General features: G+C 35.4%; 2 protein-coding genes across 3 annotated transcripts; one reads left to right on the plus strand and one right to left on the minus strand.

Moving 5' to 3' along the window:
- Positions 1–3954: 3954 nt before the first annotated feature.
- Positions 3955–4743, plus strand: LOC147910885 (uncharacterized). The gene has a single exon (XM_087412894.1). It carries the CDS (start codon positions 3955–3957, stop codon positions 4741–4743), a length of 789 nt encoding a protein of 262 aa, XP_087269020.1.
- Positions 4744–12487: 7744 nt separating this feature from the next.
- verm (LDLa and CE4_CDA_like_1 domain-containing protein vermiform) lies at positions 12488–24536 on the minus strand. Of its 2 annotated transcripts, none has more exons than XM_011052331.2 (6): positions 24410–24536; positions 23406–23538; positions 21326–21438; positions 15685–15834; positions 14219–15141; positions 12488–13549 (listed from the first exon to the last, which is right to left on the minus strand). In XM_011052331.2, the coding sequence occupies exons 1-6, from the start codon at positions 24456–24458 to the stop codon at positions 13316–13318; spliced, it is 1602 nt and encodes a 533-aa protein (XP_011050633.1). In that variant the 5' UTR covers positions 24459–24536; the 3' UTR covers positions 12488–13315. The 2 variants fall into 2 exon arrangements, with proteins under 2 accessions (XP_011050633.1, XP_011050632.1); XM_011052330.2 differs by lacking the exon at positions 21326–21438 and adding an exon at positions 21514–21644.
- Between the last annotated feature and the right edge of the window lie 382 nt (positions 24537–24918).

The following is a 24918-nucleotide window of genomic DNA, read 5'->3' on the forward strand; positions in this document are numbered from 1 at the left end:
AAGCAAGAAATTATCGACTAAATAATATCGATAAAAAAATCATTTTTGACATTTTCGTTTCACAACTTTTCAAAACTAAGTTATGACAATTTTAACAATTTTTTTTATAAAACTAAGTTAATTTCTACCTTTTTGATTGATAAATGTCTGTTTAACTCATTCATAGTAATAACTCATGTTTTTAAGTTGTGTCACTTTTGAAATAAGGACACGATATGATGTTTCGAAAATATATGATTATGTATAATGTATGTATAATAATATATAAACAATTATATATCTATAATTATATGTAATATATAATTATATACAATCATATAGCTATAATATTATGTATAATGAGAATCCATAATTAAGAGAAACTCTTTTTACAGCTTGGTTTCTTGTAAAATAAAAATCTATTTTATATTTTCGGAATTGCGGATATTCCTTCGGCTAAGCCAAAAATAAAAATGATTTCCTAACCTAATGTGTAATTTAAACTTCTTTTGTCGACTGACTATCGATTAATAGTCGAATTCGTGCTGCATGGATATTATTGTATATCAATTTACAGCAATAAGCCTGCGAAAAACTGCTTATATCTAAATTTAACTTATTTTGGCTAATATAATTTGAATTAAACTTAAAAATTAATTATCTTATGAAATTATTTTATGAAATATTATTTTATAACTTAAATATTAATTATCTGAATTTAAATTTTCCAACTTTACTATTATGCAATTTAATTAATACGCAAAATACGTATATAGATAGCCAATAAAGAATTAGAATAAAATCAACTTTTTAATAGAAAAACTAATAATAATAACCAATTACATTTTTATTAACTACATTATACATGACAAAAAATTCTTTTCCTTTTATAAAATATTATTATATAAATATATTAGTATGTATTATAAATTTGTTGAATGCATGTTAAAATTGTTTGAATACATACATAAATTTTTTTTTGCATCAGTTTATAAAATATTTAACTTTTTGAAAAAAATGGTAGCAAAAATAAAACAACAGAAACCTACTAACTAATTTAATAACATTTTTCTATCATTTATTTTATTATATTTTTATTAATGTAATATATTTTCTTATTACCTTCATTGTTTATAATAAAATGTGGTAACCAAACTGCGCCTAACTCGCTGCAACCCGTTTATCAGAACATTCGAGAGTGCTTATACTATTGAAAAGCGCTTCATGAAGCTCTAATTGTAAAACAAGTGGCGTCGTTTCTTGTAAGAGATTTAATGCCCACCTGTATAAATGAAGCGATCATTAAACCGATTCCGTAAACTTCTCACCTTCTTCATGCCTTTGATAACCTTAATCAGGAGTATTAGAACTGTAAGGCTAATTCTACAATGTGCTCTTTGTTTCCTGTTTCTTATGTTTCTGTTTGTCTCTGTTTGTCTCTTGCCTTTATGGTTAATAAGACAAGAGAGAAACAGCAAGAAACAGAACTCTGTTATGTCATCGACAAAAAATATATCGATGAAGAAATGAAATAGAAGACTGATGTGGATGTCAAATTATATATAATTACAAGCCCCGTTTTATACAGGTGGAAGTCGAATTATTCTTACGAGATAGAGATCTTTATCATTTGATCGCTAATATAAATGCCCATTTTTATTTTAACATTAATTTTTATTAGAAAACAAAGTTGATAACGCACTGCAGATTATATATATATTGACCTATAATTTCAATTTAAAGACAGATATGACTTTTGGTCCTTCGAGCCGGATTCTCGCCGGCATCCGCAGTGTCGAGTGCATCGCGTCCAGTGCACGCGTTATCAAGAAAAGTAGAGAGAGAAGAATTCGCAAGTGAAATCATGAGTGACGAAATAGCCGCCTTGCTGACCGCCCAGAGTGACCTCCATGGTCGCATGGCCAGGTCAGTGACCAATTTGAGGAAGCTGGGGACAGCCAACATCACCCTCCGCGCTGTCGAAACCCGCTTGGCGCTTCTCGACCAGATGTGGACGGAATTCGAAAAACAACACAAGCTTATTCGAGCGCTTTACAAGGAGGCCTTCGTTCAGAGTGAGTACAATACGTCTCAATTTGCCGATTCCGCCGAAAACACGTACGTGCAGCAGCACAGTCTGCTGAACGATTACCGGATAAAGCTCAAAGCTGAGAAATCAAGTACAGCTCCTCCAAGTGAATCGGGAACCGATTGTTTTACCAAGTCGGCGCTGCCGCGCTTAAAAATCCGATCGTTTGTGAGCAATTCCACGGACTTGCCAAACCATGACACGTTGCTGGACTTTATCACAAGGAGAACGCTAACTCTCAAAGACGCCAAAGCAAAATCGCTCAAGGTCTCCGACAACCCGTCGCGATCTGCCAAGTCGCATCACGTCAAGAAACACACCGAGTCTTCTCAATGCGTCCTATGCAAGGGTAAGCACCACGTGATGGTGTGTGAAGAATTCAAGAAAAAATCCGCGGCCGACCGCAAGGCCGTCGCCGAAACTCACAAGCTGTGCTTCAACTGTCTCGGCTCTCATACATTCGCGTAGTGCCAGTCGACGAGGACGTGTGCTACGTGCCAGTCTCGTCACCACTCAATGTTACACGACGCGTACGTTTCATCGAAACCTCACGAGGTTAGCTCACTGTCGGCGGTGCGCCGCGACAACGACCACAAGGCTATCTTCGCAACTGCGCGAGTTTCCATCGCGGATCGTCACGGCAATCTGCATACCGCACGCGGGCTCATCGACCAAGGTTCGGAAACTTCTCTGATCTCCGAGGCTCTGGTCCAGCGCCCACGCTTGCCACGCTCTCGATCCGCAATCGAAGTCATCGGCATCAGCGGCAAAAGCTCCGGGCCCAGCAGGGGAAAGGTGACGCTCGTCAACCACAGGGACCGACTTCAAAGTCGGAGCCTTTATTCTGCCTTTATTCTGCGTCTTTCGCTTCACCAAGGCTCTCACGCAAGGATCAGAATGGAGTGGCCACATCTAAAGGGGCTCCAATTGGCTGATCCGGACTACGCGAATGACTCGATTGAGCTACCTTTTGGAGCGGAGGTATGCTCCATCATTCTCCGGGATGGTCTCCGCAACTCAGCACAGCGCCACTCGCTTCAGTGCACCGCAGATCATGAGCCAGCCGACCTTGTGCACCGCTCAACCGCCGATCACGTCGATAGTCAACTCGCCGATGACGACGGACCGCGTTTCCCTCGAGGCGCAGATCCGTTACGACACGACTGCTACGTCGACGATGTCGTAACCGGAGCGCATGAAAAGGACGACGCTATCGCTCTCCAAGTAGAGCAATAGCAACCTCTGCATGGCGGGCGGGTTCTCTCTCCGAAAGTGGGCCGCCAACTGCCAGGAGCTTCTTCGCGACATTCCATCTGAGTACAGTCTCACCAGAGACTCGCGATCGTGGGAACTAGAGAACCACTCAACGCTGGGGTTGCGCTGGTATCCAACCAGGGACGAATTCGCCTTCTCTGTTCCTCCTCGCACTGTCATCGCGTTCACCAAGAGAAGTCTGCTGTCGGAGACCGCTCGACTCTTCGACCCGCTCGGATGGCTGGCTCCAGTAACCATTCAAGCTAAAATTCCTATTCAGTCGGCCTGGCTGCAACGGCTAGATTGGGACACACCATTGCCTTCCACCATCGCCGGAAAGGCGAAAGTGGAAGCGGCTCTGGGAAGAACTTCCACTGCTTGAGAAGCTCAGAGTCGGCCGCTGGCTAGGCAGCGGCGACACGAGCTCTCAACTCGAATTGCACGGCTTCGCAGACGCATCCGAAAGAGGTTACACCGCTGTGAAATATCTCCGCATCACCGCAAACAACCAAACAAAGACTCTATTGTTGACAGCCAAAAGCAAGGTCGCGCCGATCAAACCTGTTTCTCTCCCGCGACTCGAACTCTGCGCCGCCGCCGTACTGTCAAGTGTACTCGTGCACACGCGCTCTATGCTAAAACTAGCTGCAACGCCAGTGATCTTGTGGTCAGATTCCAAGGTCACGCTCCACTGGATTCGAGGTCACGTCTCCCGCTGGATTCCACGAGGCCGAGCGGTGGTCAAGCGATGGCTGCATCAATGCGTGACATGCACACAGTGGAGGGCTGCCACTCCGCAACCAAAGATGGGAAACCTTCCTCCAGGAAGAGTGACTCCCGCACGACCATTTTTTCACGTGGGCATCGACTATGCCGGGCCTATCTTCATCAGGACGAGCAAAAGGCGTGGGCACAGCGCTCACAAAGCGTTTATCGCAGTCTTTATTTGTTTTAGCTCCAAGGCCGTTCATCTTGAGGCTGTTTCAGCTTACACCACCGACGCCTTCCTGGTTGCTCTCCGTCGATTCACATCTCGCCGAGGACTGTGCACGGACATCGACTCCGATTGCGGCACCAATTTTTCAGGCGCCGACCGGCAACTTCGAGAGATGCTCCGAGCCTCCTTGTCACGCGAGTACTTACACACTCTGGCTACCAGACCAAAATGGACCAAGGACGCTTTACCACCACGCCTTGGATCGCTATGCATTCGCTCCGAGCTCTCACCGCCTAATAAGTGGCCTCTGGCGCGGATCACGCAGCTACATCCTGGAGACGACGGCGTAGTGCGAGTGGTCACAGTCAAAACCGTCTCATCCGAATTAATTCGTCCTCTAGTCAAATTAGTTTTATTGCCAGAAGAGGCTAACGCGTTTATCTCGCACGCTAGTGCATCAAATGTAAAGAAGAGCTTGAATTGATGAATTGTACTTTCGTCATTTCTTCAATGTTATTTATCAGATAACTCTCGTTTACGGCTCAAGTTCTTCCACGAATTCATTGTATTGTATCGCTTGTTTTATTTACGCGTTTACTGTTTTTTTTTTTTGTAATCTCAATGCGTAACCTTATACATATATCGTCACGGAGATGACGAGGCGGGCGGGATGTTTGAGATCGGTAATTCGAAAGAAAAGCAAGAATTCTTTCAGTCGACCGACATTAATTGTCATTGGACGCATGCATAAATTGAGCTCGTGATTTCATCTCGAGCATGATCTTAATCCTCGTTAAAATCAATTCGTCGTTCTTTGTTCTTTTTAAAAACAATTCGTTACACGCAAACAAGTTGTCGTTACCGGCAACGGACAATCGAAAGTTCTAGAACGATTCAATTCGCGCACGCGAGCGCCGCGCTCCGACGAATACGTCACGCGCTGTCACCAATCCCACGCACGGATTTTCTGCCGCGCATGACTGTTACGTTGAACGTCGCTAGAAAAGAATCCAAAGCGCCAATCAATTTTGTACACCTAATGCCACGTAATAATTACGATTGTGGCAAATTTTTATTGGATTATTCCCAAAAAAGAAAGCTCAGGCCGAAAGCAATAAATGCTTCGATCTCGCCGTCCTCCTACTTACTTCGAAAAAGTTCTTACTTCTTAAAGTTCTTAGAGTTCTTAGAGTCATAGTCTTGCTACTATATCGCTTCGTAAAATCGCCGTGCTAACCGTTTAGTGAAATCGCGATCAAACGAATCTTTCGAGAAGTGCCGAGAAAATCGCCGAGATTTTCCATTACCGCGATTCCAAAATATCATTTGGAAAAGGTGACTGCATTTAATATTCTGTTCATTTAATATTTAATTAATTATATTTTTTGACTTTGTAACTGAGCATATTAAAGAAAATTCTTTTGTTAAATTACAAAGAAACGAAGTTCTCCTTACTGTCGCTTATCATATCAACCTTGTGCCGTTTTCTCACTCGAATCTTTCGCGCGGTGAGCTCTGGCACATTTTGCAAGGACAGATATTTAGTAGCCTTTTTGCAGATAAGTATATCTTTAATTTCTTTTTTATTTTTATGTTTAATTATTTTATTGTATTTCGCTAATGAAATTGCAATAACTCTTTAAATATTATTTTTTATTGCAATATCCTTTATATAATTTGATATTACAATTATAATAAAAATTTACAATACAATATACAATTATCAATGCTGTTCAAAATATAATAAAAATGATAACAGAGATGCATAATTAACAAATTTTTGTAATGCGGGATTATACGAAAACGTCGAAAATACATACGATAACACAAATTCTTCTAAACCAATGTTTAATGAAATATTGATAAACGCAGAAGAAATACTAATAACAATTAGATCGTATTTTCTATTAATTATTTACTAATAATTAAGTATTTACTATTAATTTGCGAATGTAAAACTTAATAATATCGCGATAAAAAGTCATTAATATATTTATAACAGTACTTTCATCGTGTTTAAGATAACTGTCTCAATAATTTTATCATATCAAAATCCCTCCGCCTCCTGCATGCTGATTTGTATTCGATGCAATCTTCATAGTGAAAAGCGAACTAAATGTATTCCGATTCTACATAAATTATACAAGCTCTATTTGTAAAAAAAAGTTAAGCAATCCGTCAAATACTAGTGACCTTGTTACAGGACTGCGGTGTAAATCCCGAATCTTTTAGACTACTTAGCGATAATAATAAATTTGGTAGCATGTCAATTACAATTATCATTTTTATCACATCTCTAATATAAAATTAAAATTCGCGAAAAAATATGTTCTGCCACACGTGATTAAAAATCATCTCTTATTAAAAATAAACGGATAGAATGATTTTCTTATGCAATAATGGTTACAAGGAAGGAATATATTAATAATAACAAAAGACATGCGTTATTGTAATTTTCTACATGTACAGGTACAAAAGTTTCTCGGGTACCAACTGTACGAGATGAGCCGAACCTGGTAATAACGAGATTTTAAAGAACATTTATACTGACAAATTTATTATATAAAATTTATTTTTCAAAAATTACAATTAATATCCCGCTAATACGAGAGTACCTATTCGACTTATCTTGAATTTTTTGTATCCACGCATTTTTAATTCCACTCGTGTAATCATGATAACATTGCTAAAAGACTATAAAGAATTTTGAAGAAAATTATGTAAATCGACAAAAATCAATATATCCGTTAAATATAATCTCATAATATCTGCATGTATTTTATCATAAAAAAGTATACGTATATATATAAATAAAATTATAAAAAAAAACCTAAAAATATTAATAATTAAAAATATTCTGCAATGGCGGGATGTCCAATATCTAAAATGATTTTAAAATATCAGTTAGAAAATTGAATATACACATTCGTAACCATATTTTTGTTAGATCAATCATCGAAAAATGAGCAAATTATTTGTATAAAATTTAAATTTGTTCACTTAATAATTAGAATTTAAACAAATTATAATTGTACATATATCCATATCGATCATATAATACTAAATTTTTATTGTTATTAAGACAGTAGTACTATTACTGACATTATTATTATTAGTAGGAGAACATTTAATAAAACAAAGAGCGAAATTGTATGCTAAAATATACCACTGAATTAACTTAACTTTAAAATGTATAGCAATTGTCATTAACAAAATTATTACTACCAATAACTGCAGACGAAAATACCCGGGATTCATTCCAATTCTGTACAAGGATCTTCGAAGAGACACCAAACTAGACTTTGCGAATGGATTTCACGAAAAGCGACGAGGAATAATTCTCTATGACAAAAATAATTGTAACTTTCCATCGGTTATACAAATGTAATCACGTAATCACTGGCATCTGATGCGAGAAACAGTGGGTATAAGAGGCCTTTGTATATAATAAATTGTTCTAATTAAAATATATTATACTTGTAAGTCTATAATGTTAAAGATGTAAATGTCAAAAAGCAAGCAAGGAGCTAATATTTAATCGTTATCTCAGTGAAAGCTCCAATCTTTATGACTTATTTTATAAATTTACATATTAAATATAAAGAAAAATTGACGATTATTCTAAACATCAAATATTTAATAAGAAGTTACTTAAAATTATTGATGACTTTTTAATATACAGAACAAAATCTAAATAAAAAAAAAAGATTTAAAATTAAATATTTATCAAAGTTATTAAATCACTAAACAATTTTCGTTATTATGATATACGTTTCGTCGATTTCGTATAATTTACATCAATTACGATTACGCAACAATTTGATTTACTACAAGATAAATGCTATTTGTATTGAATAGTATTCAAAACAGACATATATATATATATATATATATATCCGAAATTAAACTTTTTCTTAAAATTCTATACAAATTATATAACGCGTTAATATTGTAATTAACTTTATCATAAATAAATGTATGTATAATAATATTAGATATGTAGTACAAAATTTATGTAAACTATGTCCAGATGAATGCTACAATCATACTTACTTTTGTAATTTACATAACGATTTCCGGGCAAAAATGGTATATATATATAAACATTTATTTATGATAAAGTTAATTACAATATTAACGCGTTATATAATTTGTATAGAATTTTAAGAAAAAGTTTAATTTCGGATATATATATATATATATATATATATATATATATATGTCTGTTTTGAATACTATTCAATACAAATAGCATTTATCTTGTAGTAAACCAAATTATTACGTAATCGTAATTGATGTAAATTATACAAAATCGACGAAATATATAATAACAAAAATTGTTTAGTGATTTAATAATTTTGATAAATATTTAATTTTAAATCTTTGTTTTATTTAGAATTTGTTCTATTTATTAAAAGTCATTAATAATTTTAAGTAACTTCTTATTAAAAATTTAATGTTTAGAATGATCGTCAATTTTTCTTCCTATTTAGTAAAATTTATAAAATAAGTCATAAAGATTGGAGCTTTCACTGAGATAACGATTAAATATTAGCTCCTTGCTTGCTTTTTGACATTTACATCTTTAACATTATAGACTTACAAGTATAATATATTTTAATTAGAACAATTTATTATATACAAAGGCCTCTTATACCCACTGTTTCTCGCATCAGATGCCAGTGATTACGTGATTACATTTGTATAACCGATGGAAAGTTACAATTATTTTTGTCATAGAGAATTATTCCTCGTCGCTTTTCGTGAAATCCATTCGCAAAGTCTAGTTTGGTGTCTCTTCGAAGATCCTTGTACAGAATTGGAATGAATCCCGGGTATTTTCGTCTGCAGTTATTGGTAGTAATAATTTTGTTAATGACAATTGCTATACATTTTAAAGTTAAGTTAATTCAGTGGTATATTTTAGCATACAATTTCGCTCTTTGTTTTATTAAATGTTCTCCTACTAATAATAATAATGTCAGTAATAGTACTACTGTCTTAATAACAATAAAAATTTAGTATTATATGATCGATATGGATATATGTACAATTATAATTTGTTTAAATTCTAATTATTAAGTGAACAAATTTAAATTTTATACAAATAATTTGCTCATTTTTCGATGATTGATCTAACAAAAATATGGTTACGAATGTGTATATTCAATTTTCTAACTGATATTTTAAAATCATTTTAGATATTGGACATCCCGTCATTGCAGAATATTTTTAATTATTAATATTTTTAGGTTTTTTTTTATAATTTTATTTATATATATACGTATACTTTTTTATGATAAAATACATGCAGATATTATGAGATTATATTTAACGGATATATTGATTTTTGTCGATTTACATAATTTTCTTCAAAATTCTTTATAGTCTTTTAGCAATGTTATCATGATTACACGAGTGGAATTAAAAATGCGTGGATACAAAAAATTCAAGATAAGTCGAATAGGTACTCTCGTATTAGCGGGATATTAATTGTAATTTTTGAAAAATAAATTTTATATAATAAATTTGTCAGTATAAATGTTCTTTAAAATCTCGTTATTACCAGGTTCGGCTCATCTCGTACAGTTGGTACCCGAGAAACTTTTGTACCTGTACATGTAGAAAATTACAATAACGCATGTCTTTTGTTATTATTAATATATTCCTTCCTTGTAACCATTATTGCATAAGAAAATCATTCTATCCGTTTATTTTTAATAAGAGATGATTTTTAATCACGTGTGGCAGAACATATTTTTTCGCGAATTTTAATTTTATATTAGAGATGTGATAAAAATGATAATTGTAATTGACATGCTACCAAATTTATTATTATCGCTAAGTAGTCTAAAAGATTCGGGATTTACACCGCAGTCCTGTAACAAGGTCACTAGTATTTGACGGATTGCTTAACTTTTTTTTACAAATAGAGCTTGTATAATTTATGTAGAATCGGAATACATTTAGTTCGCTTTTCACTATGAAGATTGCATCGAATACAAATCAGCATGCAGGAGGCGGAGGGATTTTGATATGATAAAATTATTGAGACAGTTATCTTAAACACGATGAAAGTGCTGTTATAAATATATTAATGACTTTTTATCGCGATATTATTAAGTTTTACATTCGCAAATTAATAGTAAATACTTAATTATTAGTAAATAATTAATAGAAAATACGATCTAATTGTTATTAGTATTTGTTCTGCGTTTATCAATATTTCATTAAACATTGGTTTAGAAGAATTTGTGTTATCGTATGTATTTTCGACGTTTTCGTATAATCCCGCATTACAAAAATTTGTTAATTATGCATCTCTGTTATCATTTTTATTATATTTTGAACAGCATTGATAATTGTATATTGTATTGTAAATTTTTATTATAATTGTAATATCAAATTATATAAAGGATATTGCAATAAAAAATAATATTTAAAGAGTTATTGCAATTTCATTAGCGAAATACAATAAAATAATTAAACATAAAAATAAAAAAGAAATTAAAGATATTCTTATCTGCAAAAAGGCTACTAAATTTATTAGTAGCTTATTTATTTTATGAGTGAGTATATTTACAAGAAAAGAGGACTGCCGATAAAATTGGCGAGGAGTAATGAAAGGTCTCTGTAGCTCGTTTTTTAAATATTATTATTATTATTACTTACATTGACAATATATGTTTAGAAAAGATTGAATTTATTAAAAGTCTTTAATTATAATAATTGTTTTATAGAGACTTTTGCTAATAATTATATTTGTTAAATATTGGCTGAAAATTTGCATAAAGATAAATAACTTTGTAATTTTATTAGATATTATAAGATAAATATTATATATAAAACAAAAATCACTATATTAACTTGTCTGAATTTTCAGTTCCGTTTATTAAAATTTAATAACTTTTATTTACATATGTAGCAGATGTGAAATTAAAATTTTTTCGTTCAAGATTATCCATTAAATTGTCCTTCCTATGGATACTGGATAATCGGCACGCTTCTGTCCTAAGAATGTATTACAGAGACGAACCACTACTTTCGACGATACGATATTTTATCGATAGTGTGAGAAAATGTATGTAACATGTAGTTCCCAAACTGAAAATGGATGTACTGGTGATAGTACGGGCGATTTCAATGGTAAAAGGCCGCCATGGCCTTTCTTAGGTTTCTCTCTGGTATCGTGCATGCGCGTAAAATTTTTAAAATGCTTTAACTAAAAAGTGATTTGCAAAATGTATCTTTTACATTTTGCCTTTTATAGAGACATGTATTCATTATAAATATGTGCTCCTATTTTTAAATGTACATTCTTTTTGTATGTAGTAAGACAAGGAATAAAATACTGAATTATAAGATATAAAAAGAAATCACAATAAAGTAATAAGTGCCTGGAAAAATTTAAAAGTACAAATAACACTAAAAATATATTTCTTTAAATAAAAATAGCATTACTTAAAAGATGCTAATTAATAGTACTACGTATTTTAGAATAGTTTTAATAACAAAAAGGTACAAAATAATTTTTAAAAAGGAATAAAATAAGAAACCGATAATCATTTTAATTTAATAATTAAATTAAATATTTCATAGCAGCAATATACTTTTCAAATTTTTGAAAATAATGTTAAGTACCTTTTTAACTAATTTAACAAGGTCTTTAACAAGACTCCTTTTAAGTAACATCTTATTCTCGTGATGTGAGGAAGTTTAATACTTGGAAGATTATCCCTAAGGGGAAGAATATCCCGAAGCTAAATATTATATCACTCAAGAATATAACGACGATTAAAGAAGCGGCTCAAAAGATAAAACTAATACCTTAAAACACAGAATTAATTTTTTCAATCTTGCAGAATTAAATATTATATGATATGACTAAACAAATTTTAATATTGTAATAGATATTTTAATTGATACTAATTAATTAAATTTAAATTCGTGAAATTTTAATAATGATATATATTAATATTGAATTATATGATATTATAGAATTAGGTAAAAGTTATAAATTTTGTGCAATATTATCTAATTATTTGTAACTGTATTATTTGTACTGTAACTATATATTTCTAGATTCCTTATAACTTTAAAGTTATAATCTTTTTTATATTAAGATTTTTAAAAATCTAATTAACTCTATTATCTAATTAATTATTATTATTTTATAAATATTATGAAATATATTATGTATCGGGAATTGATATGTAACATACATGCTATTTTTGTACATATAGTTTTTATTCGGAAATATTATAAGGACACTAAAAATTATATACTTAGAATGTCGCGCGTCGCTTAAATTCTACAGAGTACATTTTCAGAGAGGCACGGGATGGTATATTTCAACTTTTCATCTTTCGCTTCATCGGCCGCGAGGCTTCGTTATCGTTCCGCCTACAAGTGTCTCTAGAAAGCAACGAGAATTGGGAGGGCAAGGATCCGGTGATTATGTACAAGTGGGAAGTCTCCGGGATTGTCTCGTTTTCGTCGAGCATCAATTTTCGAGAGTCGCATCTCTAGATGTGCAGACTCGCCGCTCTCCTCACGCGGGCAGAAAGGAGACGAGCTTTTTCCCCGCGATCATACGCGATGGCGTTTCCCCACGAGAAATCGATCAGTCCTCGCGACCGTATGCGGCGATATGCGTTTTACCGATCTTAATTTACATAAATAATAATAATTATAGTCGAGTCGCGGAAGAGAAACCGGGCGCGGTACGTTTCCCCTTGCGAAAGCAGAAGTGCATCGCTCTACATTAGCATTAGTATTATAGCCCGATCTTTAAGCGGCCAAGGTGACACTTTCTAATCATGATAAGACGATTCCGGGATCTCATCCGAAATTTCGCTCTTCGACGCGCCTATTGCCCGATTGCTTTCTTTGTATCTTTCAGAGTCGCGTCCTCGTTTCGATCGGTTCGCCGTGGTCAATTACCACGTCTTATTCGACGTGATTCTCGGACTTGCCGGAAAAATGATCGATCTCTGATAATCCGATCGCGCGATCGGCTGACGCGTCGACGCGTCGTTCGTTTCGCGGATGATGGATCACTTTCTCGCGGAGAAGCCGTCGCCGGTCGGGTCCAACAACCATGGATAGTTATTGGGGCACTCCATGCAAGTGAAGAGACGAAGAGTCTCTCCGGGTAACTCTCTGGTCGTTAGAGGGCAAGCGTTGGGCAATGAGCAATAGGGCAAACCCTTCTCGTCACAGGTCTCCTTCCAGTCTTGGAAATCTCTGAGCGCAGAGAGCTCAGTGGGCTGCTGCATCCATTTAATTACCTAGAGAATAAACGAGATTTAAAACTTTTACTCTTTAATGTATGAATATATTAATGATTATTACAATTTGCGAAGTATTTAAAAATTTAGGAAGATAAAGATATCTGAAAATAACTTATACAGCACAGATCTCCAAGAAATATCCTAAAAACTTTCGAAAGTTCTAAGACGTTTCTCAGATAAAGTGTATCGTGTGGAATAGATCTTGCACTAATTAATAATTATGAAATAATATTATAAAATAGTGGAAAACTAAGTTCCGGTGAAATAATTAAAAAATAAATTATCTAATAATGAATTATCTAATGATAGGTTTTTGAGCTATAATGTATCGAAGACTTATGCTCATAGAGAACCTTTATAACATTTTTGTTCGCCACGTTAGATATATGAAATAACTTATTTTATCCAATTTTCAATATAACTTTTTTTATTGGATCATCAAAATAATTATGTAGGAAATTCAAGCATGATGAGCAATGCTAAAAAAAGTTTTGATATTCTAATAATCAGCTTTACATAATTACTTTCATAATCCCATAAAATTATTTTTAGATTTGTATTTATCTAAATTTTTAGATGTTTCCGCAAAACCGCTCTCTCTCTCTCTCTCTCTCTCTCTCTCTCTCTCTCTCTCTTTCTGTAAAAAATACAAGCTCAATCTCTCACCTGAACCATGGTGACGAAATATACGTCACTCCTGGCGATCATTTCCTCGATGAACTTGATTAGCTCATCCTTGTATTCTTTCTTACTCTTCAACCAAGAGGCATGGAAATGCAAACCGAGCGGCGCTCTGTTGCTATTGAAATGCCTATTAAAGTTGTGTCTGAGTAGACGAGCGAACTGCTCGCCAGTCTGGATGTTGGAACAGGAGTCAACCATGTGACAACCTGGCAAAGACTCATCGAAGGTAGGATCATCTCTGCGGTCCAGCTCGTTCATCACCATCTCCCAAACTGGGTGCGACCTCGACGGGCAGTTGCCACCGTTGCCGTTGCACTTGTGGGGCATTCTAAAGTACAACGTATACGGCCAAATTGGCACACGTCCCAAAGACGCAGTGATGGAGGCGTCATATACGAAGAACTGATCAGCCATCATCTCGAACTGTTTGTTACCACCGACTCTAAGATAAGGGGCCCGCACACCAATGATGGAACCATCGGTAATGTTGGCGAAACGCTCGATGATTAGTCTAGCACCAGCCATCTCTGCCAGCCAGTCGTCGTACGTACCCTGGCTCCAATATTGCGGATCTTCCTTGTGCGTCAATGAAAATACCGCGATCTCATGACCGCGTCGATGAAGATCTTGCACCGCTGAATAGTTGGTGTACTTGTGAGAAACAAAGAATGTACCGCGAATCTGGCAGCCATTCGGGTTCTGACGTTGCCCATTAAAGACCTCCTCGTAGAGATCGATATTGTCCACATTCACAGCACCGTTGAAAGTGATTGTGATCATCTGCGGCACTTGCTGGGGATCGATGTTGCCGGGTATACGGGTGCCATCGGCCGAGCAATAACAGTCAGGTAGAACGCATTGTGTGGGATCGCAATCTGGAGCGCGGTTAGGATCGGTTTCCACGGCTATAAGTTAAATATATTTTTAATAACACGTATGTTGATTTTAAAAATATTAAAGGAATTTCTTTACTTAAATCGAATTAATTCAAAGAGCCACTGGAAAAAGAGTTTAGTAGTAGCTACCAAATATTGAAATATATATAAGTTTTTACAATTTTTTAAATTTAGAGGGAATAGCATTTCAGATTAATTGTGTTGAAAGTCTGAAAGTTATCGGTGCTCAATTTTATCTGAAATAAAATTCATTTAAAATGAATATATATATATATATATATATTTATTTATTATTTGAAACATCTAACTTTGTATATGTGATCGTGATAGGCTGGCATCTTCTGCGTATTTGATGAAATATTTTTTTTCTCAGCTATACGTATCAAGCTCTCGATACTAAAGTTACCAAAGACATTCTTATACATCTACTTTGATATTTTAATAATTATGTCCGACGTTTCTATTTTTACACAAGATTATAATCCAAATCTGAGATCAGCTCATGTTAACATCGGTAGGCGATCGTAGTCGGTAATACATTGCAACACTTACTGCAAGCGTTCTCGTCGGACTCGTCCTTGCAGTCAGGTTTGCCATTACAGAAAAGCTCCTTGTCGACGCACTCGCCGTTACCGCACGACAATTTTCCCTCTGGGCAAACGGGTTCGTCAGTCTTAAGGATGGGCAGGACCTTACGCGGCTCTGCAAAATGCAATCTTCGTTAGACCGCGCAACGCTCGTCTGCTAATTGACTACCATTCGAGATATCGAGTAGAAATCCATCGATAGAAAGGCCATAGAATGCCCAGTACGAGAAAATATTTATTGCGCTTTTAATCAATTTGTAACGTAAATCAATTAATTTTTTTAATCATAAATCAGTAAATTAGAACTTTTAATCGGAAAATTCTTTTTATTAATAATCGATTTAAAGTTAACTTCGTTAATTAATAAATGTTATTAATAGATAAAAGATCTTGTAGTAGTAATTTTATGGTCGATTACCGATTATTGTATGAGATCGTTATCATTATTGCGCTCTACATAATTTACGTGAAGAACTAGAACTGGTGGTGCAATCAAGGCAATTAAGATCTCATAATAAGCACTTTATGGCCAGCTACTGAACATTATATGAAATTCTCACTGCTGTTGGTGCTCTAAGTAATTCACGTGACCAGATACAGGTGTAATCAAGGCCCGAATGCCACTTTTTCCCATTTATTTACACGCAGCAGCGTAGGAGCCGTGTGTTGTTCTACATCAGATCTGTCCAATTTGAGCTCCGGAGCCAAAATGCAAAGCTATTGACGCAAAAAAATTCAATGCGGATAACATTTCAGGGACTGTAAAGTATTAATATGTGACCTAAGTGACGCTTATCAACACTTTATAGTTCCTAAAATCTTACATTAAATTTTTTTACGTCGATGGCTTTGCATTTTAACTTCGGAGCTCAAATTGGACAGGTCTGTTCTACATAGTAGACTTGGAATACAGAGATGCAAAATAAAACTGTTAAGCTGAGGGAGATTGTGCTGAATTAATTCGTGCCGCCCAATTTCCGCAGTTTATCTCGTCACCTTAGCGAGCAGTAAATGAAATCTCTACTTTAGATATTTTTTTAACACGCGATGGCGTAGTATATACAGGTAGCTCAAAGATTTTGAGTTTTTGGAATTTTTCCGGAGTAAAGATCTTATATCAGAGTTTGGCGATTTTGAAAATCTTACGAGAGAGAAAAAAAAAATATATATATATATATTATATATAATAAAAAAATATATATATATAATATATATATATGTATATCCTTGATATATGTGTATTATCTCACTTTTACCTACACTGTTTCACTCTATAATTTAATTAAAATATAAAATGATAGTATAAGTTAAAGTGCGATATATGTATAGTATAATTTCTCCCTGTATATATACTATATATATATATATATATATATATATATATATATACATATATACAGAAATTATATATCCCTCTCTCTCGTAGGATTTTAATAAAATGGTTCCCGGTCAAATTCTAATATAGGATCTTTATTGTGGAGAAGAGAACGCTTTAACCTTCATTATTCACATGAGATGTCTAGGATACCCTTACTTTAAATTCGAATATGAGTGTCATTTATACTCATTATATTTAGTATAAATTGTTCATACTTCGAACGTCCTAAAGACATACACGAGACGTCCGGAAGACATCCTTCACATAAAATATGACGTCTAAGTATTTTACAATTTAAAAAAATATTTATATTTATCTTTATCTCAAAAGGATGTATGGAATATTATCAATCTTTATTTAATTATAAATTATTGACAAGAACAATAGAAATTGAAATAGAATTGGGATGTCAGAAACACTCCACGCGAGCAATTAAGTTAAAAAAAAACTACATGAGTAATACAGGATTAACAGCACTCGTTCCTACGCTACTACCCTCCGAGTTTTTTTCTTATTTGAATCCTTCGTCGGAATGGCTTTCGTCTCATTTATCGTCCTCTTTTATTTTCACCCTGTAGTTTTTTTCTATATTTGCGTTGACTACAAAATGCACAATTTGTCAGTCAGTCAACATTCTGCTCAGAGCTTCCCATTTCATTCTTCATGAAAGGGTATACATACTATATACGTCTCGTCCTGCAACCACTTTACCGGTTCTCGCAGGAAGACTATTTGTCTTTCGCTCGATGGCGAAACTCCAAAGATAAACTTTGACTCGGCATTTGTCTGCCTCGTCGACTGGCAGCGATGCACGCAAGCCGTTATTCGTGTGTATGAGAAAATGAGAGAGGCAAGAAGAAAGAGAGAAAGTGAAAAAAATATGAGTTTTGGAAATGTGATAGTGCGAGTGAAATTGTAGAGGAGCGAGAATAACTGTTGCAAAATTAAATTAGAGTGTAAAAGCAGCATGAGGAACTTGGCATGTTTGGCAATGTCGCGATTTTCAGGATTAATTGATGAACGTGATGAAGACGTTGAACAACATATTCTCTTTTTGTTATTTCTTTGTATTCGTGAAGATTCGATTTGTCAAGACCTTCCGTGTTTGGAAATCGACTCTTATGCCTGCACCTTTTAGCTTAGCTGCCATTTGTAATCGAAAGAAAGTATGCGACATCCTGTTTACCGAGAGACAGCTGTGACAGATTAAAATTACGAAAATGAATGTGAAAAAACATCGTTACCATTTCCCGTCGTCTGACAATTGTGGGAAAGAAGAAGTCTCTCTCAATGAGATTAATGATCGGATTGATTGAACGTTTTGAGACTTCAGTAGTAAAAGCGAGTCAGTCAGACGGCTGAGTAACCGAGTAACCGAGGAGGTACTCCTATAAGGAGGCCAGACCGTCGAAGCGAAACCGATCTGGATGTAGAGAGAAAGATCGGCGAACGAATACGTGCAACCTCGTACCTGGAGCGAATTAGGGAGAGAAGGGGGAGCACTAAATGTTAGAAAATCATTGCGTGCCAATGTTGACTCGTACTGCAGAAAGATCGTGACATTTGAAATTTCATCAGCGACGGTAACGTATAATGCGAAATATACATGTATCTCAATTATGTTTTGCTAGTGCATTAATTTTAATTTTTTAGTATTTGTCTAATAGCCGTACTTGAAATATTAGAATTAATTTATCTAACACAAAGTTCGTATTCAACGGAATGAGAATCGAACGCAGCGGTGCGTTCAACGTTAAATGGAATTATATTTTGAAACATCGGTGCAAAAATTACAATTATCTCTGAAGTAGAAAGATTATCAGTGGGCAAGTTGCAATACGTGATTTTGCACAAACATTTTTGCGCAAACGTTGCTTTCCTTCCTGCGATCTTTCATAACGGAAATCACTTAGCATGAGATTCGCTTACTCAGTAATTGACTTCGAACGCTGTCACTCAAAAGTAAGTATCTCTCAGTCACTAAACGTGATATATCTAATATATGTACACGGGATAAGTATTTCGCTACCAGTTATCGCCGCTCACAAGAGGGAATAGTGTCGTAACGCGGAAGCCTAATAGTCTTCCGCGCGCACACTGGCACGCAACATAGTGTTAATGATTTGACGACATACCGACGTTAAGCCGACAGCAAGTCCAGTAAAAAGATCGAAATTGGACGAAACCGCAAGAATCAAATATCTCATTAAACTTCACTTAACTCGAATGCGAAATTAGCATGAGCTAAAATTGCCTTCCGTGAAAAGAGAGATTCTTTAGCAAAAGGAATTCTCAATGAGATTGTAAATCAGAAAAGAAAAGTTAATTGATACATGTATATTTAATAGCCATCCTTTAAATAATCGAAACGAGGTCGAAAAACTATTAGTTAAACCAGAACGGAATCGACAACACTGATCTCTTCGTCCAACTCCGTTGGAAAGTGCAGTTTTGTTAGTCGTATGAGCAGTGAGTCATGGAAATTGCATGAAAAAAATACAGGAGAGATAGTTTTGAGGATTCGAAACCGGGTTAGTCGTTCGCGAGGCCCGATGTTTTCACGACCATAGCGTCTCTGAAGTGTTTTCATCTCACTCGAATCGAACAAGGCCCCGCTGAGGTGGCACTTTCGCTGAAAATCGAAACCAGTCCCGATCAAGATCCGCCGCGAGCCTCAAGACGAAAGTGGTCTGGTGAGAAACATCTCTCGAAAGTATCAGGACCTGAGCATTTTCGATCGTTAATCGCTCTCTGCCTGAAAGTACAAATCTCTTCCCTCGTTTCCCCTCTCGCGATCAATCTCACGTCGAATCCCATCGTCATGTTAATGCACGCTTTCCGGTTTAATAGCATCGCGCGTCGTTGGAAAGTTTCGCATAGTTGGCTTTTTCGAGACACGTCGTTTACGTAATGGAAACGATTGCGCAATATTCCGATTAAAAGAAGCGACTTCTTGCTTGTTAATTGGGCAACGATCTTATCCGAAACTACAAATTGCGATCGATGACGGAAACTTTTAAACGATTCGAGAAAAAGACCTCGCACTAATCATATGGAAAAAAATTTTAGTCAAATTAACTGATACTTATATTTTGTAACTAAGAGATAAATTATGATTAAAATTAATTTTTCGTAAAAAAATAGGCAGCTGTAGCACTTCAAACTTATTGTTTTGGATGCTACTTGTATTGAAAAATATCTTTATCTATATACATGTGTGTGTGTGTGTGTGTGTGTGTGTGTGTGTGTAATACACAGTTTTTTTTACTGTATAAACATTTATATATAATTATAATTAAACACATATATAAGGTATCCCGTAAAAACCGTAACAATCATAAAGTAGATTCCCAGTAGATCTTATTTTAAGACAAAAATTTTAACATTTAGGTGTGATATTATGCAAAATATTAAAAAAGAAATTAATTATCGTCTTTTTCTAAAATATTGATATAAAGATTACACTTGCAAAGATAAAATTATCGATGCTTCTAATTATAAAAAAATGATCGTAGTCTTTACATTTTGGTATTAGAATTTTTGTTTCAAAATAATTTTAGGAATCTTACTTTAAGCATTGTTTTTACGAGAAAACAGTCTTTACGAGACATTCTGTATAATCATACGTGTATTCATTATCGAGAAGTTTAGTGTTGCACAATTTGTGTATATGTGTGTGTATGCATATGTGTGTAAGCAGGGTAGGCATGTATGTATCTGTGCCGTTGGCTATTCCATTAATATGCTTGATATTATTACATATAGATATTTATAAATGCCTATGCCTACATAGTGTAAAAAACAACTTGTATACTGGAGATAAAAGTATTTTTCTATCTGATTAAAGTTAAAATAACAACTTTCAAATAATGCTACAGCAAAATTTGTCTATTTTTTTATTGTAATTATGAAAAGACTATTAATTAGCATCTCTAGCATAAGCTAAGAAAAATGTCACAGTTTCAGACAATTTGACTGAAACCTTTTTCATATGATTAATGCAAGGTCCTTTGACTTCTAATGATATCTCTACTTCTTTTTCATTTAATATCTCCCGATGAACATTCAGAGACATTCAGGGTCGCTACGCATCGGGAACTGCATAAGGTGCGTGAAGACGATCATGCGTTAGTTCTAATGATGCGAATGGTGCGTGCTACGTTGCGAGTCTACGAGGGAATCGGCGATTTAACCGGCAAGATTGGCCATCGCCGATTCTCCGACTTACTCTCGAGCTTGTCACAGTTGGTGACTTTGCCCTTCCAGTCGCAGGTCTGTTTGTCCAAGTCAAAGGCCAATCCGCTGGGACACGTGATTTGCTTCAGGCCGGACCTTGTACACCTGCCGGAGCCGGGACAGAAAACAAAGGGTGCCTGCGTGAGTCTAATTAAGGAAAAAGACGTGACGTTTGCTTACTCTCGAGCTGATCACAGTTCTTCACATTCGTCTTCCAGTCGCAGGTTTGCCGCTCGATGTCGAACGCGAGACCCGTAGGGCACCGCACCGTCGCCAGCCTGGTTACTCCAATCTCGCTGGCTTTGTCGCACCTAAGATCATTCTCATATCGAAAATCTTTTCCCTTTAGAGTCCCTCGGGCAAAAGTCTAACCAACTTCAAACAATGTCAATGCTCAAATATGGCGAGCGAAAAGAAGTGTGCAATAAAATGGTTAAAATATATTTTATAATAGTTAAATACGGTCAAAGATATGTAAATTTTATAATTTTGTAATTTTATGACTTAGATATATAATTTTACCATTTTTATTTTTATTTCTGTTTAAATTTTTATTCAATTTCCATGTTATTAAATGGAAAGTTGCGATTGGTTCTACTATCATTAATCTCAGATTCAAGTCAATCAATTTGTAAGAAATAATACCTGGCCAGATTTGCTTGAGGGACTCTATTTCCAACGCACATATAATGGCCTTTCGAAAACGCAGAATAATTTCGAATTTCGCTCTGTTTCACGAAATAATTAAGCACGGAATACAATAGAGACAAAACAACATGTTTATAATAAACAAGTATAAGTGCACATATTATAAACTGGCATTATGTGTGAACCATTGTTGTGACGTAACATAACCGAGCAATATAGCGTTTATGCGCTTCTATTGTGTTCCGTTAATATGATTTTATGTTTTAATAATACTCCCGTGAATGAAAGTCGTTGAATACATGAAGGAACAATAATTGCTGCATTAGAAATACGATAAAGGCAAGTTACTCGTGTCAATAAAAAATATCAAATGGCAAGTGAAGTGTTAAACTGGTCTCGAAGTTGCATCTACCGGATCGCCTTGAGCCCTGGAAAATCGGAACTTGATCGAGACATTCCTGATCAGTCACATCCTAGATCAATGACTAAACCGTTAACGTTTTTATCATCCATAACTTATCATCATTTGGATTCCGGGATGTATTTATTATACAGTCTGTTAAAACCGGACGCCCTTGGGACTTACATTCTCTGTCATGGTGCTGAACAAAAAATGTAAAAATCAAATAAAGGAAAGAATCCTATTTTTGGTCAAAAACAGACCTTGATGCTTAATAATGTATATTTTTACATAAGAATTATTAAGTACCAAAATCTACCTTGTGACCAAAAGCAGGATTCTTTCCTTTATTTGATTTAGGCCCGATTACATTAACGTTATTTTAATTTTAAGCGAGACTTAAAACTCTCTCTGTCTCTGTCTCTCGTTCAACTTTAAAACGAGACAGAGAGAGTTTCAAGTCTCGCTTAAGTCAAAGTAACGCTGTTGCAACCAGGTCTTATCCTTATAAGTCTATCTAAAATTTCACTTAGAAAATATAATGTAATATACATCTCGCTTCCTACATCTTTTAACGATCATATTAGCAAAGCTCTTTTAAATGTGTGTGCGTCAATGTAAGCACATTAGGATTATATTAGCGAGATTAGAACCGGCGCGTGATCCAGGGAAAGTACAGCGATTGAGTCTGCTTCCTGGCGACTGGTAGAGTCAGTGATATAAGACGAGATACAGGCGGAAGTGAGTCAGCGAGTTAGCTTTTTTATTTAAAACCCGATTCACCTTGCGCATGATTCCATTCACCCGCTGTAAATTAAATGCATTATATAAGGCGGTATAATTATAATGATATAAAACGCGCGGAGGCAGCTCGCCGCGACGTTCTCCAAGTTCTTGGAAACCGATGCCTAAATTTTTAATTTTCTGTATGAAATAGTGTAGAGAGAGAGGTTTATATAATATTATTCTGCTCGGAACGTTGAAGTGAGATCCGATCCTGTATTCGTGGAATAATATGGCTTACCTCACGACATCGCGACAGTCTCCTTCAACGCTCAAGCGAAAGTATTCGTCGCCCGGCCTATCCTGGCAAAGTTCCTCTGCGTTTGCGTCAATCCCGTCGGCTCCTTCCTCATCTTGCGCTCTGACCTGTGTCCCTGAAGAATATGATTTATTAATTAATAATGCTCGCGTTTTGCATTGCATATGAGTTACACAATTAACTTTATATTAAATTCAATTTATATCTTCGCGTGCCAATCACGACGTGTTTAAATAATTATTAAATTTTCTAGAAATTATATATACAAAATATGTTATAGAATTTAATAATAAGTATATATTCTTGTATAAGAGTCATCCTACTTTTTAAATAGCTCAAACTTTTTAAATCCTTATAATTATTTCCGTAGATGATAAAGTCATAAGGATTGTAATAAAAATTAAGATCAATCGATGTGATCAAAGGCGGACTTCAATTGAATGTGACATTTTGCACGGGGACAAAGTGGAGGTGAATTCGATTAATCATTGAAAATGTCACGATCGGTTCACGACACGATCGTGCGCTTCGCGATCGCGAATCGAAGGAGGGGTCGGTGAACTCCGGTAGAAGTAGAAAGTCTTGAAAATGTCAGGGCAACGGGGGAGGGGAAAACGACAGTGGTTCTCCAAAGTAGGTTTATTTCTCTCTCTTTCTTTTTTTTTTAATGCACTCTGCCAACATTGATTTTAAAGATTCTCTCTTATCTATAGCTTCAATTTTTAAATATCTACTGATGGTATTTCCTTTTCCATGCGATATTCAAACTCTTAATGTTTTTTTCAACAAGATTAATATCTCACAACTTCAGTTGGGCAGTTTGCGCCATTAAATTTGACATATATACATGTACTATATAAATTGAAATTAAAAAATTGAACTCTAACTTTGATGATTAAATGGTACCATTCAAATAGACATCGGAATCGCAACACGAGGAACTTTTGCACGGTTAAATTATAAGATTATTGACAGATTGCACTTACCGACGAGTAGGCACAAGGATCCCAGCAGAAATATCAACTTCGGCGACATCGTCGTCGTCGTCAGGACAGAGAACGTCTGGACAAGCCGCGCCCTCTCCGCCCCTCTATATGTGCACCACCACTCCTTCCCTCTTCATCCTGGGACTTTCACCTTCCGGATCGTGCTGCCACCTTTCAAGTGGGCATCAAGAAAGAAGCGAAGTCCTGTTTATCAGAGAAGACGAAAAGTGGACGAATAATATTCTTGAGACTTCCACGGTGCTTTCTATATAACTGTTGTGTGTTTCGCGGGTTTTCTCCGTGTCTAGATCCATTCTTGGAATGCCAACGTTTCGTGAGCCTTGCAGTCCACTTCATCAGGGCGAGGAGCAGCCTGATACTGAGCTGCTCCTCGCCCTGATGAAGTGGACTGCAAGGCTCACGAAACGTTGGCATTCCAAGAATGGATCTAGACACGGAAAAAACTCGCGAAACATACAACAGTTATAAGTGGACGAATAGTTAAATTC

This window comes from Acromyrmex echinatior, chromosome 1 (genome assembly GCF_024713525.1).
Source record: "Acromyrmex echinatior isolate Ae372 chromosome 1, ASM2471352v2, whole genome shotgun sequence".
Taxonomy (NCBI): Eukaryota; Metazoa; Arthropoda; class Insecta; order Hymenoptera; family Formicidae; genus Acromyrmex; species Acromyrmex echinatior.

Coding starts and splice junctions, on each gene's coding strand:
- LOC147910885 (XM_087412894.1), top strand. CDS start 3,955: ATGCTAAAACTAGCTGCAACGCCAGTGATCTTGTGGTCAGATTCCAAG.
- verm (XM_011052330.2), bottom strand. CDS start 24,458: ATGTCGCCGAAGTTGATATTTCTGCTGGGATCCTTGTGCCTACTCGTC. Junction 15,835..21,513: donor GAACTGTGATCAGCTCGAGA/GTAAGCAAACGT, acceptor TGCATTTTGCAG/AGCCGCGTAAGGTCCTGCCC. Junction 13,550..14,218: donor ATTTCGTCACCATGGTTCAG/GTGAGAGATTGA, acceptor TTTATTCTCTAG/GTAATTAAATGGATGCAGCA.